This window comes from Armigeres subalbatus, chromosome 2 (genome assembly GCF_024139115.2).
Source record: "Armigeres subalbatus isolate Guangzhou_Male chromosome 2, GZ_Asu_2, whole genome shotgun sequence".
In the NCBI taxonomy this organism is placed as follows: domain Eukaryota; kingdom Metazoa; phylum Arthropoda; class Insecta; order Diptera; family Culicidae; genus Armigeres; species Armigeres subalbatus.
In genome coordinates this window covers 286,429,686-286,448,660 of record NC_085140.1, presented here as the reverse complement: position 1 = coordinate 286,448,660, position 18,975 = coordinate 286,429,686, and the positions used below count along the sequence as shown (strand labels likewise).

Genomic DNA, 18,975 nt, shown 5'->3' with positions numbered 1-18,975 from the left:
GGGAGTGACAAAATCGGGTCAACACTGTAATAATTAAAGATGTATCATAGCAAATAGTGTTAAGAAAACACGGAACACCTGGTCTAATGATGAATGCATGTATTAGATAATTAGCAAATCAAATTAGTTTTAAAATTAAAAAAAAATGATAAAAACATAACACTGAACATTTTTTTAAATGGAGACGTATGATACAATGTTTTTTTATACAAGAGAGAATGCATTTACGCACAACCCACCCATTTCACATCCAACTTTTCTTCGTACGCAATATTGAATACAAGCTCCATAGTATTGACAACCTGTAATTTTCATAAGTGATGGAAAAATGATTCGAATCGAACGGAGCCTTCTTGTTACATCATATATGCTGTAACATTTTTATACTGTGTAGTTTCTGCTTTTATGGAAATATTCGAGAATCTAAATCTGATTACAAAAATAGCATCGTATTCTCGGAAATATCACAGCATCCAAGGCAAATAATTATTGTCATATTGTGTTCGGGTTCTGATCAAGGCTTGTTGCGAGGTGCGTTTGTCAGTAACAAACTCGCTTGATGACGAAGGGCGATGACATACTGACGCGTCCAGCGATGCGTTGCGCGTCTAAGCACCCGTAAAGCAGAATATCAGCAAGAGGAATTCTTTTGTCTAGGACGCGTTCGCGCAGGCACACGCGTGAGTATGTCATTTGGCAAAGGATATATTACAGGGTGGCCACTCAATTTCCATTTTGGAATTCCCGGTTTTTTCCCGGTTTTTCCCGGTTCAAATTTTTTAACTTTCCCGGCAAGTGTATCGAGAAAAGATATGATCGAGGAATGAGGTGTTGTATTCCTTTGACAAATCAATCTGTGGAACAACCATCCTTGTTTTACGCGACATTTTTTCGATCGTTTTATGTGACTTAAATTCACCATCAAAATCTGTGGAATTGTATTACAATACATCCTAAATAAATCAAAGAAAACAATATGGTAATGTGTTAATAAACCGCCCGTTAAGCAAATTCCGCTGTGACGCTTTTTTCAGTAACAGGCTTGGCAGTTATAAGGCAACCGCTCGTTCCTGCTCTATACGCCATGGGTTTAATTCCAGATCGTTTCCATCTCCATCCTATAGGTACCTTCATCTTGACCATTCTAGCAGTCACTGTTAGAAGTGAATCAAAGCTATTTCTGCATTCGTTTTTTCTTTTCTATACCATTGGCAAATTTTCCCGGTTTTAATTTAACTTGAAAAAAAGTAAGGGTAAGAGTTTTCTTACCTTTATACTTAAATTATTAATTAAGGATCAGAGTGTGCCTTGGTTAAGAACGGACCTGCTTGTCATTTTTTCTAGTGCTCGTATCTACGCGGTTTTTCTTGAATTCGGCTGAAGATGGGAGAGTCCCGGAAACTGTGTTAGTTTGGAAGCCTTGAAGGTGAAATCCAATGCTGTCCATGTTCAAAATGGTAGAAGACGAACTCTAGTACTGTGCCATTGGTTGGTGTTAGAATGAACGCTATGGGAATGTGGCGGAGTTCTTCTCGGAATGGATTCAAGCGGCGATCTATGGTGTCATTATGGAATTGGGTGAGATCGTTTAATGTTGTATTTTTCATATCTCACTGCTGGTTATTTAATTTGGAAGATGTAATTATCCTTAGAAAGGAAAAAAGACTTTGCTTTTTGTTACTTTGACTGTTGGTCGGAAACATTGAATATTGACTTGTGGTGCATTACAGTATTTTCCAATACCAGTTTATCGAGTATCAATCGAACAACCATTTTAATCATCGTAATGAATTCATAAGGGTGCCTTCAAGTATATATAAAAAAGAAGTTCGAAAAATGCATAAAGTATACCTAAAAGCATGCATAAATACCTAAAGTATACATTACTCTAAGTACTAGCTATGACTTTATTTGGAGAGTGCCTTCCATCGTGCTGAGTTCATGTGTTCATTAAAAATTTAAAAAAAAAATTTTCGTTTTCCCGAAACAATGCACCAACCAATAGTAAAGTATTTAATACGTCACTTTTACAATGATGTCGTCATTGTTTTACAATATTATAATGTTATACAGATAATATAAAACATATATAGTTTTAAAAAACACTACAACATCTGTCTCCATGAGTCGACGTCTTTGATGTTATGTGACCATGTATAGGTCACAATCAAGGCATCAAATCGTGCGACATAAAAGATCTTTCGGAGTTACCATGCTAGCATATTTTACAATTTCCTTAGCAAATTCTGATCCATAACGCAATATTCTTACGGATAGATACCTCTTTCAATTGTGGCTCATGAAAGTTCAACGATGTTTTGTGACCTTAGACTGGCCACACTCAAGAAAGTGAATCCTATTTCAGGTGTCATTCAAGAAAGCAGAAACATGTTTCAGGAATACTGTGATGGCACTTTTTAATAACTGTCTAAATGAATTATATTCCTTTTCGTTAAAGTTTTATGAACAGATGATACTTTCGCTTTTGGCTCTTGAAAGATCGACGGTCGCTAAACGAAAAATAGAAACCTAGCTTATTTCATCACTTCATCGTCATTCATGCATTTTAAATATGAATAAAAAAATTAATTCAAATATTCGTACGACTAGTATGTAATTCTAATTTAATCATCAATGATATAATAATCTTACATTTATTCGATAAATAAAAAACTTTTGTTTTCCAAATAAGTTTAAATAAGTTAGTGCTGAAGCGTTTAACATCGCTGCATGATTTTTACATTTCAATGCTTGACATGTCACTTCAATAAACTTGTGTAATCCGGAATAATTTTTTTTTGGTAGGTGATTTCTTCTTCTATTTGTTAAGAAATTAAATTTATTTTATGTGAAAGTGAATTGAAGAAAGTAATACCGATAATACCGGTCTTTTTATTGCTACATTTTTTTACGATACAGGAAAGCATCACTATGCTAAGACGCTCGTTTAATTCTTGACTAATTAAAATACACTTTACAGCGCCTGAACACATTTTTTATATGAACCGGTAGTGAAATCCATAAGCAATTCTACAAATCCATACATTAACGGTTACACAAGAAGAAAATCAGATCAATTGTTCCCTATAAAAAAACACGTCATAGCGACCTCGATGCAACTTTTATTATTAAGCTTATTCAAACAATTTTCACTATTAAACCTATATATCAAATTGATTTGTGAGAAACAGAGTAGAATATGAAATAATAAATATACGGTAGGCTAATAGTTCTGAATATAGAGTGTACTCTCGTCTTACTACTTTTCCGTACTACAAAAAATCGAGTATACGTTTTCATACCATGATTTATAGAGAGATGATATTTAAACAAATTGAACAAAAGAAGAAAAATACCTGTACTGGATAGCTGAAGCTCGGTATCTCTTGAATTGTACCTCCACCAGTGTCCAACCGGGATCCTACTTCCCGAATACACATCACACTGTCATAATGAGTCTTCGCTGATTCTATAAGGCAATCCGGACGGCTGTTTTCTTGCAAAGCGAAACCTCGATAGTAAATATTATGGCGGGGAAGGTCAACTACTTCGGAATATGCAGGTCGGAACTCGAGTTTAGAACCCTCTTGATGAACAATAATTATCACTTGGTAAACAGTAGCGAGGGCTGAAATTGACTCTTCACCTCCCCAGAATCCGCTAATCTCCAGCTTGTTTAGAAACATGTCCACTTTATCGTCGATAGGGCAATACTCCACAAACTCGTCTGCAGCATGGAAAGCTAGCTGATCGTAGTAATACGGTAGATTATTCCGAATCTCCGCAACAGCAGCTAAACGTGCCTGCTTACTGTACGACTTGAATAGATGATGCTTGGGGGATATTCCATAAACCTGATGAACGATTGAGCCGAAAAGGCAATCCCCGTCTCCAGGAATCTTCATTAACCAGAAACGATTTCCACTTCCATCCACAATCTGCTCCATCTTAAAAGCAATGTATAGTCTTGGAGAACTTGAAAATTTACCTTTGAATAGTAAGCCGAATAAATTCTATGACGCCAAGAATGACTACCAAAATTGAACTAAAAAATCCAGCCCGTAGCATGCCAGAGATTTTTTTTTTCCTATGTACTGATGAATATATAATGGCTTGTATACTAGAAATCGAGGACTGATGTATGAGTGAGTTACTGATAGAAATGCAATGACACAAATTTACGGTTTTATAGTAGCACCAAAATAACATAGCCCGTCGGAGTCCTCGAAAAGCAAGCAGACATTTTTTGTTATCATTGTTATTATTTATCAAAAAAGGCATTAATGTTAGGATTTCTTATTCAATGATAGGCGTGTGTGCTATGTGTGTGTCCCCCGTTTGTCCGGACCTCGCTAATCCGACGACTCGTTAGTCCGGATCTCGCTGATTCGGAATTTTCCGGATTAAAAAGTATCAACACTTGTTTGAACACATTATACTGTCAGTTTTCAGATATTGCTGTGATTTTGTTTTGGTTTTTTTGTATGGATTTGACGGTCGGATTAACGAGAGGAACCTCGATAGCCCGGCCATACATTTATCGGACCAGCGGGGGTATATTGTATTAGATAGTGTTTATATAGGTGTGGAGTTGCATAGATCGTATCACATACCAAAGTGAATCCAGACCTATGTAACTGTTTTCCCTACCCATCCCTACTCGCAAAAATCCTTCCTGTGACAATCGTGGAGATGCAGAGGTATACACGGTCTCTAGAAACAACGATTGTCACACACTTATATTCCTTCCCATCCCCGATAGACCGTGAGGACGTGGCCGACGCCGTTATTGATCATTTAATTTCTAGAGCCCTCGAATTGTGCACATTGAGGTTGGAAAGCAAATCCCATGCCCCACCCACTGGTTCCTTGTGCAATTTCGATTGCTCTGATCAATCACGGAGTAGCAACTACGAAGTGTACGGTCATCATGCTCATGCCCATGCTCATGTTCATGCTTTATACTTAAATTATTAATTAACTAATTAGAACAAAGATTTAACCCGAAGACAATCTTCGTTTCCGACCAAAATAATGAATCAGTTTTCTAAAAAAGATTTAAACACATTTTAGGCAATCTAAACATTCGATTCGTAATTTATTCAATTTTACTTTTTTAATTTCTAGAATTAATGTCTAGAAAGTAAATCTTGGATTTTTTTATTGGAAACTTTGAACTTTCTTTCCCTTCTATGGGAAACCCCATTGCTATCTGTCAGAGTTTGAGTGAAACATGGCCGCCATCTGCTCCTCTTTGTTGCTCTACTGTAAAAACCCATAAAGAACTGTCATTGTTTGTGTGAAGAATTTGGCTTGTACCTCCTACGAATTTGTGCGAATTGCTCAATGCTAATGCTAGTTGCGAAAAAAAAATACTAGACTAAAGATATTTTACTCTTTAGAATATTACAGACATATTCACGAAGATTTAAAAATCTGCCATTTTCAATGATTTGTAGAATTTTCAAATATAATTCCAAACAACTCTTGAACATGTGTTATTTACCACATTCATTTTTTTCGAATTCTGTGCAATTGAAAATTTCATACAAATAACAGAAGTGCATACAAAGGCAAACTTGGACATAAGAAGAATAACTTAAAGCTAAAAAACATTCATTTGGAAAAATGAATATATCGATATTCGATTCTATGCTTTTATGACTTATAATATTTATTATATATGGCCGGGGTGAATTACTCATATTTTTGCCCAAGTTTTTGTTTAACAGATTTAATTAATCACAAATCGTTTAGGTCCTATACTAAAGGATACTCCTCAACCCCATAACTGAGGATATCCTAAAACAAATGTACGCATACGTATAAAATATCTCAAGTCAGTCAAAAAGCCGATTACTCGAAATTGGAATCAAAATGATCTAGAGGCAAATGGATCTGGAAAAAACTACTTATTTTTTTACCTCACACATTATGTACTAAAACCAGATAACTCAGTTAGAATGCGATTGAATAATGAAAATTAAAGAGTAAATATTTCCCTTTATATCAACTTCATTAAAAACTTTGAAGAATTTTGAATGTAAGTTGTCCAAAATTTATTTTTTCCCGGTTCATGTTCTGAATTCCCGGTTTTTCCCGCTTTTTTCCCGGTGACTTCAATTTCCCGTCTTTTTCCCGCTTTTCCCGTTTTTCCCGGTTCGGTGGCCACCCTGCTATAGCTATAACTCCGTTACTAGTGGAATTCAAACAACGAACCATTAGGCAGAGTTGTAGAAAAACCTTCGCACTAGAAGTCCACCAGACAACACACTTTGAAATTCAGCTTCTGGGATGAGTTATTGAAATCTACTCAATGCGCAAATTACTAAATGATCGAAAACATCCTTGATTGGAGGTAACCACTTTCCTTCGGTTGTACTCAAACTCATAACCCTCAATACTAAGGGCAAAATCTTCCAGAAAATCAAAAAAAAATCTTTTTAAGCGATTGATAAATTTCTGTAAACATAATTCTTGAGTTAAGACGTGATTTCTAAAACCTATGATTGTCAAGGAATTTCTGTGTTGTTATGCTGGAAACGAAGAAATTATTCAACTGTTGAGAAACCACGGAAAAATTGGGATTTCTGAGCTCATAAAAATTCCTTATAAAAATGTACATCCTAATAAAAAAAACTATAACAATTTGATAACAAAACTCATTCAAACAGCATTTCATGAATCCTAGAATTTAAATAAAATGTAAACAATTATCAGAAAAATTGTTTTAAAAAACAGACAAGAAGTTAATTAGTTGATTATAGCTTTTATTTAGTCTATCGAAACAAAACTAAAAATCAAATTCCCGGTTCTATCTGATTCCCGGTTTTCCCGGTTCAGTGGCCACCCTGATATATTTTTAGGCGTTGCTCGAATATTGATCCCGAGTAGAAGGTCATTTGAAAATTATATCAACATATGTTATTATGTTATACTAAATTTTTATAACTAAATCTGTTAGAAACATGGCGCAGGATGTTGTTGGAATATCTAAGTTTCTATCAAAAATTACACTACTGGAAATAAACAACTAGGGGAAGTGCACCGGTTTTGGCCAACTTAGTGCCTAATTTGGCCAACCCTGGAAAATACATATTTTTCCAAAATAATCGATCAGTTGAAAGCAGCGTTGAACCGTGAGGGATACATCTTTTGATGGAACTAATAAAACCCTCGTGAATTGCTTTATTTTTGGAGTTATTCGCAAAATTGGCGAAATTAGGAACATGGCCAAAACCGGTACAGTTCCCCTATCAAATTTTGTTATTTTGTTTGGGCGCTCCTTAGTCGTGCGGTAAGACGCGCGGCTACAAAGCAAGACCATGCTGAGGGTGGCTGGGTTCGATTCCCGGTGCCGGTCTAGGCAATTTTCGGATTGGAAATTGTCTCGACTTCCCTGGGCATAAAAGTATCATCGTGCTAGCCTCATGATATACGAATGCAAAAATGGTAACCTGGCTTAGAAACCTCGCAGTTAATAACTGTGGAAGTGCTTAATGAACACTAAGCTGCGAGGCGGCTTTGTCCCAGTGCGGAGATGTAATGCCAATAAGAAGAAGAAGAAGAAGTCCCTCTCCCCCCTCAGTCACGCTTTTTTGTATACCTAGTATATGTTGTGTCACAAAATCTTAGACCCCCTCCCCCTAAAACCTGTGACATCATTGTTGAACATATTTTTAATGAGAGGGCTTTTTGTACGTTAACATTAATGGCACGGTTGAATCATGTAAACGAATCTTTCAAGTAAGAATTTTGATTGATGAATATCGTTGGACGTAGTGCAATGGATTGGCATTCAATGTTGTCGCCTAGTAATGGTGGACATGAATCACAGAGTAGCTTGAACAATCCTTGAACAATAACTACAATCTATATGCTTGATTGTCGACTTGTATCTCATGTCTTCCTAGAACTATGTCGACAATATTTCTTGTATCATGCAAAAGACTAATTTAACATCTGATTTCTATTACAGCCTTCCAATTCCGTGGTTATTGTACGGCATCATCTACGGCCAACCGGTGGAGGTGAACTCGGTCGGCATGGTATGCTCGATCACGATCCTGTTCTTGATGTTGCTGTTTGTCATCATGTCGATAGCCTGCTTCCGCTGGCGCATGAACAAGGGCCTAGGGCTTACCATGTTTTTGTTATACTTCGTATTCGTTGCCGTTTCACTCATGTTTGAATACGATGTGTTAGTATGTCCGTTTTAAATAAGTACGCTTAAAACGCTAAGACTAAGTAAGTCACTGGCGATGGTAACTAAACTGAATCATCTACTTTAGTAGTTACGTTTTCGAACGAAGAAAACAGAAAAAAAAAACAAAAAGGCGAAAAAAGTAAACCAACTAAATTATACTTAGACTATAGGAAAAAAAATGAGGAGCCACTTGATGCTAGGTCTAGGTAAGTTTTTGCCTAGCAAAAAGGACGAGGCAACTAAAGTTGAACATATTATTATGTAAAGTTACATAGAAAAATACTAGCGTTAAAAAGAGCAAAACAACAATAGACTTAGTGGACGGATGAAGCGTAGGAAAGCGAAATTCATTCTACATAGGTAGTGTTTAGCGGACGGATGAAAACATCTTAAGAAAGGTATTAGGAAAGTGCAGAGAGCAAAGCTAATTGTTTCCAAACCAAACAAAGAGAAACCTAAGCGCAAACTAAATGAAGACATTTAACGAAGAAAATAAAGCAACAAGAACCTTCTATTGAGCAACAGTTATTTTAGATTTTTATCTCCTCTTCTTCATGAAACTATAGTATCGAGTCTATTATCATACATTTTAAATTGTATTCAACCAAAACAACCTATATTCGAACGAAATCTTACCTTTAAATGAATACATCTAGTTAATACAAGAATCAACTAATTAAACCAGTAAAACTGTATTTAAACATACATCTCTTCTTCTACAAGAACAAATTCTATAAGAATCTAGACTTAAACATCAAGAAAGAATAAATTTAAGAAACAATTTTCAAAAGCAAAAATCTATTACTCGAACTTAAGAAAGACACCTTAGGAAATTTGAAACATCAATACATTTGAGCACTACCAGCTTCTCTCTTTCCATATACTCCAACGACATACAATTCATTAGAGTGCCATTAGCATCAGGAACTAGTCCATCAGCAAGCAAACACACATAGCCACGCTAGCGAAATGCACAAGCGAGCATTTAAAAAGCATTATCATTCTAATGGTAAATCCTAGTCATAATCCACATCTTACTCTCTTCTATAATCTCCCAGTATCCATTACTCTCTTTGACGTACTTCTGTATAAATTGAAGCATACTTCCCACTATCCTTTCTCGTCTTCTCTATCCGTTTTTGTCATCCGAAAACCGAGATGAACCCCCTACTACATAACTTAGGCGTCACGCGTAGATTTACCATCGCAGACTAGGAGTTTGATTGCACAAAATCTCATAATCGGAGCGTTGAATTTTCACCGCATCTACCTTCATCATCATTGACCAACGCAACCACCAGCACCCTCATCCTAGCACTATGTTATCGAGATAAATATCAACAACACCAGCACAATGCTTCGGGTCCTGTTGCTTTATATCGCATCACCACCAACAAAAATCCGAAGCATCCGTAGGATCAATCGGAGACTGATTCAGTTAGAGAGTGGTCCGGAAGGCAAACATCAACTATTCAATAACATTAACGCTCAATGAGCATATGGTTTGATCCTCTGAAATAGTCATATCATCTACAATTCTCTTTTCATTTAGTGAAACGATCTTCAATTGTGTTCCCATAGTAGAAAGAAGTAAATAATAACAAACAATATCGCAAACTACAGCAACGAATCTGGCAGGTTTATGTGCACGGTTCTATAATTGTACTTTTTTGAAATCATTTAAATAATTGCTAAGTTCATTAAAAACACTTTATCAAGAAAACTCAATAACAGAACATTCTATCTATAAAAGTCCGATATTTTTTTCGGTAGCCTAAAACAACAAAACTGAAAAACTTCATATATATAATTAAATTTGTTTATAATCTAAGAATATCAAATTGAATCTAATTAATTTCGGTACCTATTTAAATGTAGTATTCGACATCAACATTCCAGATGTTAAGAATTTTTTTTTATTTGGATATGAGCCTTACTATACAGGGTTCTGTGTTTACTTGGCCGTCCCTTATTTTGAAAAAGTGCAAAATGTTATGGTTTCGTAGCTAAGTAGTCCCTCAGCAGAACCGAAGCAATAGAAGTAAAGGGCATCCTCCATACAGCGTCGAACACGTTGCTCTAGTGTACGCAACATAAGTATCCATATGCTGTTCATTAGAAATTTTCACACGAAATTACAAACGAAATTTTCCGTTAATAATGGTTTTGGCATGGTATGATTAGCATAGCATTTATTACGAGTTTTGTAAGGAAAAAATGCATAAAAAATGTAAATGCTGTTAATCCGAATTACTAACGAAGTTGCGTGGATTTGTTTTTTGTTTGTTCGATAGCTCCTTTCGAAAGTCGGATGTGTTTAGCAGCAAAAATGGGAATAGTTTTCTTTTTTGTCCCATACCCTTTTTAATCTTCCCTTAGCTTAAAAACTCGATTCACTTGATCATTCACCACTTTAAGATTGATTACAATTTCTTGACCCTGGCCTTGTATATTTTCTATTCATGATTTGTGCTCCAATCATTCGCTGGTCAAAAAAGCGCTTTCTAATACCCAACATTTTGAAACATTTCTCAGTTTGTCAGTGAAGTGCTCAACTCTACGACGTCCAAAATAAAACTCAGTGTCAAACACAGACAAGCCAATGAGTTCCTCACTTATGAACCTCAAAAGATTTTCGAACTTTTTCTGAGCAGCTTCAGCAGCTTCCTAATATCTGCAATAAGTTTTAGGCATTTGCGCGAAGCACATGAGGCGAATGGTGTAGAAAATCATGCTTCAGAATAAACTCCTACTACAAAAACGCACACGTTTAGCAAATCAGTAAGATTTTCAAGCTGTGAAAATTGGACCCCGAAATAATACATCTTTTGCTGTAAGTTCCTTTAGTCATCCAACGTGCATTATGCACTGGTCTAGGGTCACGGAATTGAATTCCTCCTAGAGGAACATGGCCAAAAAAGCTGATTGTTAGTTAAAAAGCTCACAATTATCATTTTTTGGCTGCTCCAATTGCAAAAAAATGTAACATACAATAAATACTATGTTTACATTCTTCTGATAATATACTAACAAGGATGTTATTTTCCAAAATTTTAAATTTTTGAAACACGTGTTCTCAAGAATGGCGGCTAATGAGCAGCATATCGATACCTATGGCGCGTACACTAGAGCAACGTGCTCGACACTTTATTGAGGGTGACCTCTACTTCTATTGCTTTAAGACCGTTGAGGAATCACTTAGTGTTCACCTACCGGTCTTGAGGTTGCATTTTTCATTAATACGAACATTTTTCAGCAATGAAACCATAATATTTCGAACTATTGCAAAATAAGGAACAGCCTAGTGATAATGTAATTTAATTTATTAGTGCTCTTCTACATTTTCTTTGATTATTTTAAACATTTTGAAGTCGTAGCATTCAAGTCAAAAGATCAAAATACGGCAAAAAATCACCAAACAATTAGGATTGGTTTGTATTAATGCCCTTAGTTTTTGTTGGATTAAGTTAGAACACAGTCTTGCTTTTCTGATGAGAAGTAAACACATAAGTTCTTACTTACTTCCACATTTATTAAAACCATTGAATTTAAAATACGTTTCATGTAAATTAAATAATGTGGTATATAATGTACATCTGTTGCACAAATTCAAGAAACATATATTTCGGCTACGTTGTATGATATTCTTAGATTACCAAACGATTAACTTCTCTGATTATTCAACCGCATATAACCAGCCAAACCGAATAAGTTATTCAAACACATAATCGCAGGAAAAAATACACCCTTATTTTCGGAACATTCCACTAGTACTACCACAACAAAATAATAAATAAACCCTAACGTAAGTAAACAACACAAGAAGAAAAATAAAAAAGAACACTAAATGAATATATGAAGAGGAAAAAATCAATGATAATAAAATGAAATGTTAACAAATTTTTGAAGGTTTTTCTTGTTTTTATTTTTTATTGACGAATAACGAAGTGAAAACCAAGTAGTGGATAAATATTAAAGAGACGTAGGAATAAATCATAGCTGAAGGTACGACTGCTAACACAAACAGCAAAAAAAGGAATTCTTTTGCGAAAGCCAAACAAACACAAGGCAAAAAGACACTGCTTCTGCTATTGAAGTCGAGAAATCATATTCGCTTGAGGCAATAGTAGAGCACCTATAGAATGCAATGGATAAAATTGAAACCCCCAAGTAATCCGAACCTTTAATCGTTTTACGAGTGCGTCAATTGTTGAACTTTTGCCCATGTTTCAAGCGACAACAAATGGTACATATCTTCTCTTCGTTTTGTTTAATCGTTGATAGTTCTCTTCCAAAATTAAGTGTTTGTGACTTAGCCTATCTTAATCTACGCAACCAGATTTTTGCCTGTTGGTAGCGATTGTTGAGTTTTTCATATTGGATGACTTCGCTATCATACATAGTCATTACAAAACAAATGCTAGCAACAAAAGAAACAAGAAGAGACGAATTGAAATCGATGGTATTCGCGACATTCAGACGAACAAAAAAACAAACACTGCTTCATTATAGCGAAAATAACAAATGTACATATTCAACCCACAAAAAATGACAAATGAACAAATAATACAATATTCAAGACTAAAAGCGTGCGTGTGAACAAAACATTTGAAAAGAGAAAGCCAATTTCTCCCGTCCATTCCATGAAGATGTTTAAAAATGAGCAGGATAATGCAAAAGAGCTACAAAACAACATTTGAGAGAAATAGACAAACAGCATAAACAAGACTTCTTCGAATAGCTAATTCAACAATAAATGTTCATCCGCCTAATCTTCAATCCATCTCTCACTACAATCGAACAGAAAACCAATACTTTATCGGGCTCTAATAATACTTTCTGACAAACCTCTTACTTGAAATAGTTTTTCTCTCACATGTTTCGAATTTTGAATTCATGAGACGGTCTATCTGATATCTCGCAAAACTTGATCCTAAGAACTTCAGCAAACTATAACAAATTGAACGACATGTAGATTGGAAACTTGAATACTCAACGACCTATGTTAGTTTACAAGCATAAACGTGCATATGAACGTTGAATATTGAATAAATAAATCCAATTCTCAATATCAAGTAAATCTAACGAAGGCTATTAAGGCAAATCGATAAATTGCAAAATGAATCGTGAAAGCACAACACAATAACAAAAAGAAGGAACAACCAAAAACATTCCCTTTGTTTATTGGCGTTTCCGAGAGTAACATAAACATTGAACAATAGTCACAATTGAAAACAAACAACCGATCAGATTCAAATAGACAAAATACCAAGCAACAACCGAATAGAAACTGAACAATTTGTGCAAACACAAAGTGAACTGAACACTTTGGGACAGACTTACACATAGGACACAAGCATGGAGGCAAAGGACGAAGTTTGAAGTGCAGCAAAATGTGCAAAGCGGAGGGATCCTCATTTGGCAGCCTGTAAGCTGCAGCGTTCCGTGGAGTGGAAGAAAATCTTCTGGGGCTGGCGAATGGTATTGATCAAGACCGAACGTTTTGTTACCGTTGTATATAGTTTCTATTTCCTTATTTTTTTGGTTTTTGTCTTTTTCAGGTTCGAATAGAAAGCGGTTAGTGGCCGGATACTGGGGATCAGGGAGCAATTACAACATGCCTAAACTTCTTGCCACAAGCTACAACAACGTACCTGCTTCGGGAAAAAGAGCATCTTGCACAACTATGAATAAGTATGATCAGGTATCAAACTATCATCCCTCTAAAGGGACGGCTTTTCCATAAATTAACGTCATCGTCTACGTTATTAGGTTCTGAACAGTTTCGAATTGGTAGCTACTTCCACTCACAAGGGCTAAGATCTCCACAAATGGGCATGAGCAGGACAGGGAGAAACTTCGAGCTACTTCAAGCTCTCATTGGACAGCCCTAATATGGCCGATTTTTAACTACTTTGCGCGGCACGGTAATTGATTACTGCTGGTTGTGATCCGAGCAACAGGTTACCTACCAGAGAGCGTGTTCTTCTTACAGTTGGTAATCCTACGACCAGTATTCTGCCCAAAGTACTTGGACCTACGTTTTAGCCCTTACCACTACAGGTCTCAAAAGACCAACAGGGTCAAATAATTGCGACATTTTGGATACGACGATATGACTTCGGCAGCGGCAGAACTGTCTTAGGTGCCCACCAAAGTAAACGTGACGTGCGATGCGACGCGACGCGACTCATGTAAAAGAAGATGATCCCCTTTCCTAATCACGGGGACCGCTAACTGAAAGCGTTCTCCTTTGTCAGTATCCTACTGGTTCATAACGTGTGTCGTATGAAAAGAAGAGCTAACTAATCAGTAGAATACGGTTTTGAACTGGTAAAAGCGGACAAATTCTGAAATGTTTGCTCGGAACAGAATCTGCTGATACATTCGGATACGTCATCTGGATTCAATCAGATTTATCGAAAGTTCTTCTCAGCATCAGCAGTAACCGCGTACCGAGGCAAGCGTATGCTAGTGACGGTAGAGTACAGAGCTGGCTGTACTGTTAGTCCGACAAAAAATCTCGTTCAACAATATGCTGGAGGCGTATTAACAGGACCCATCAAAAACACCCTATTCGTATCTTCGTAGCAAAGCTCTCAGGATGGAGAATGACATGGTGCTGTAGGAAAAACTGCGAACTACACGATGTGCGCGGATTCACCACCTCCATATAACTCCGACTATCGTATTCCTGGAAAACCTCATGATATGCGACGAGTTGGAAATAATCGCCTAGCCTCGGCAGCATATCCTCTCGCAGCGGTAGACGGGCCATAAATCTTCCGTTCGAGTTTCGTTCAACAGTTTTTTAGAAGTGGTCTACACAGTCGTCAATGCAAATGTGCGTAGTCCGGACCCCTGGTGGGTTCTTGGCTGGGTATGTGACCTTCCTACAAAAGACACATCCTAGTCAGCTTTAGCAGTTGCATTATGTAATATTTTCAATCACTCACTCCAACAAGAAAAATGTTCTTGCATCTGAAAACAATCATTCGTTACTCCGGTTTTCAAGCGTGGCGATAAGAATAATTACGATCCTTCCGGATGTCTATGACCTGTTTGAGATTATTGTATGTGGAGTTATTCTTGATGCAATATCGATTAATCTACACGGTTTCATGTCTGTGAGATCAGTCACAACGAACCTGCTATTAAGCTTTACCTCGATGTGCATAACAAGTATGCAGGAGAAAGCTCAATTTGATGTTATTTACATGGATCTAAAGGCAGCTTTCGACAAAATTGACCAAGCAATACTGTTGCATAAACTAGCTCGTCTTGGATTTTCCACGCAACTCTTGGCTTGGCTGGAATCGTACATAACGGATCGTAAACATCGGGTGAAGGTTCAGTGTTGTGAAACTTTCAACGATGCTGCTTTAGTTCTGGATGAAGCTTTCAAGGTAGTTTTCAAGGACGATTTGAATATTTCATTTCATTTTATTACTAATAACTTCATCTACGTTTGCTTAATTATGCCATAAGATGAGGAAAAGCCATTTTGAGTAGACCATCAACACATGTCTTGCTCAAATAGGCGTAAAAATCTCATTTCTTTTCTTAAACATTACAATTTGTGGTACATATTATAAAACTTAAAACTAAAATTCGTAGATTTAGTGTTAAGGCCATCAGGGTACATCAATCTGGTGCGGGCTCAGTGAAGACAGCAAACGAGAAAAGGAAGACATCATTTAACACCGCGAATAAAAACTATGAAATCTTTGGAGAGAATCTCCTCTTTCATATCGGTGATACGCCCCTTCCTAGCTTGTAGACGTCGTTGAAAAGCAGCGCCGGAATGGTTGAAATCGAAAATGTGGAACACTTCGTTAAATCTGGTAGATATGAAGCGGATTGGATCATGATGACCATATTCTGCATGGCGCTGTTCAAGCTGCATAAAACTGTGTTGACGAAGACTTTTCCTGGGTGCATATATGTCCTAATACTTCAGCGCAGTCTTTATCACCCTGCAACGATCTTTGTAGGACGGCAGATTCTGTGGATCCCTGACAAACTTTCTTTGAATAGCCTCAAATCTTGAAATCCACTATGGCTGATATGGACACCAGACGACGGAGCACGATTAAAGTATAGAGCAAACTAGTGCACAGTATAATGAGGATCACGAAACTCGCTAGTAAGTTTGAAGATAATACCCAGTCGGTATGAGAAAACCCGATCAATGATGACTCCAAGGTCACGAATATGATCCACGCGCTCGAGATGCTGATTTAAGATGGAATAGTTATATACGATTTTTGCAATTTATTTTCAAAGCATCATTCAACGATAATTGTAGTAGCTGATGGCAGTCTTGGATGCTGTTGACCACAATGATAATTTTCACGTCATCTGCTTAAAGTACCCGATAACCTTTGGATAATAGCCTGGACAGTTCGTTGATGAAGATTGAAAATAGCAGTGGACCTAGGTTGCTTTCTTGAGGAATGCCGAACCTATTTGAGAATAATTTCGATGAATGATGACCGATTTTGACACTCAGCTTACGCTTGGTAAGATAAGATTTGCACCAGTCAACGAGATTGGAAGAAATTCCCAGCTTTTCCAGTTTTGCAAGTAATATCTTGTGATCCACTCGGTCAAATGCTGATTTTAGAGCACTTTTTACTAGATTTGAGATCCTGCATCAATATTTCGTATGCAAAAAGAAAAAAAATGCATTAGATTCTTAGACACTGATCTTTTGGGGTAGAAACCATGTTGATCCGAGGAGATATAATTTTTGCACCATGTAAAAAGTAGCTCGTAGATGATGATCTTAAAGACATAGTTTTCTACATTTTGTTTGTCCCTCTTTTTAAACACTGGGAACATAACAGAAATTTTCCAGACAGATGGGAATGAACGGTGTCGTAGGGAATTGTTGAATAAAATTGCACATCAATGGTAATGTTCTTGCAATAGTTACCAATGCAATGTCACGAATCTTGGTGTTCAGCTGGACTCTATATTAGCATTTGATCTGCATCGATCATCAATAGCAAATAGAGCATTAGGTTTCATTTCGAAGGACGCAAAAGAAACAGATTTTACGACCGTGATTGAGATGAATCATTTGCTTATCGGCTTAGGAGGGAGTAGATAACCGAAAGATAATTAAAAATCAACAGATTGAAAGCCGTTCGCTAGGGCGCGAACAAGTATGAAGCGATAGAGTGTGGAAGGGAGGCATGAAGACCATCTATTGAACAGCACCCAATCGAAGCGTGAATCTTCTTGTCTAACGTCCTGGCCGTGGACGGCTTGGTTAGTGGTATGGAAACCACCGTGCCTGTCTTGGCGTGATTTGGTATCACATGGAGTCTGATAATCGAACGCGTACAGAAGAGATTCATACGAGCTTGTCTTGGAGAAGACTCTGATAATCTGCCGGTGTATCCCGAAAGATGTCCTTTTAGTGGAATTGGATACGCTGATGGAGCAGCGGAGAAAATTTCAACAATTACTACTAGTGGCCAAATTGTTGAATGGTGAAACTGATGCTCCTGAATTGCTTTCCATGTTGAACTTCCATGTGCCAACAATAGAACCTTTCGGAATTCAACATTGCTGTAGCCACGATTCCACAGAACAGCATTTGGGAAAAACGTGCCGATTGTCTCATGTATTCGTGCATTCACAGCTATATGGAATAACTATACGAGTTTAATGAACCAACTAGGTGTTTTGCGAACCGGATCAGAAGAATGTAGTACGATCTTTTGTAGGAGCGGATTTGCCGATATTCATGTAACGAGAAGAACAATTCAACACCGACGATGAGATCGATCTTTTGACTAATTTTGAACTAGGGATCGGCAATCTGGAGATAATGTTAAATATGCCAATGCGTGACGTCGATATAGGGGAGGAAAAAATCGCCAGCTATCATCGAGAGGAAAAATAGAATCATGAAAATGTCACACGGTGTGATATAGGAAAATATGAAACGCCGAAACGTTTACTGACCAATTTCACTAACAGGCAAATTCAGTTTGACACGCTTCAGTCGGAGTTTCTGGCAGAGTGATTCGGAGTGTGTTGTTATCGGCGTCCGTATGGCACTGAGGTTTTCGTAGACTACAAGTATACAAGTATACTCAAACTGGACAAATTGATTCTGATGCTCATTCTATACACAACGATTCGTATACGTAGTTATACTCATATAACGTATGCAAAAAATGGTCTAATTTCGAATGACGATGAAAAGTACTTCAAAAGATAGCCTAATCGAAAAAGTGTTTATTTGAATCTTGAATTTATTAAGTTTTCTGCAAAGATACTTTGACGCCCTTTCGGCAACCCTATAACAGTTGTTCAGAAACTACGTCATGACCGTTGAAAAGATGGATGACAACATGTTCCTCAATTACTGCATGGACTTGGTAAGCTATTTCACCTGGCGATTGGTAGTCTTCGGTTAAACAATTATTTTCACCGTTTAAGAGATTTTCCCCGACATTTTCAGCCATTTCTTCGAGTGGTAACCTCCGGGTCAAAAAACGGCTGGCTTCCATCAATACTTCCACAATGCCCATCTTTTCCAGGTACTTCTACACCGTTTATGCACCGACTTCCCGGCCCATGCACAATTGTCGGATTCGTCGAATTTCCTGACATAATTCGATAACTCAAAAACCATCAGTACAAAAGCTTTGACGTCTTCAGAAGAAAGGATCTACAAGAAAAGATCTATTTTTGGTGCAAATATTCATGAGATTCTTTCGAGTTAAAGCATCGCACTATTCTACACAGTT

General features: G+C 37.0%; 1 protein-coding gene across 4 annotated transcripts in view; it reads left to right on the top strand.

The window, feature by feature from the left end:
• Positions 1-17,299, top strand: part of LOC134212362 (sodium/potassium/calcium exchanger Nckx30C) — a 252,361-nt gene extending 235,062 nt beyond the window's left edge. For all 4 annotated transcript variants that reach the window (XM_062690140.1, XM_062690139.1, XM_062690138.1 and 1 more), the window contains one exon: positions 7,979-17,299. In XM_062690140.1, coding sequence (XP_062546124.1) covers positions 7,979-8,219 — 241 coding nt within the window. In that variant the 3' untranslated portion in view covers positions 8,220-17,299. The remainder of the gene's footprint in view (positions 1-7,978) is intronic.
• The last annotated feature ends 1,676 nt before the right edge of the window (positions 17,300-18,975 follow it).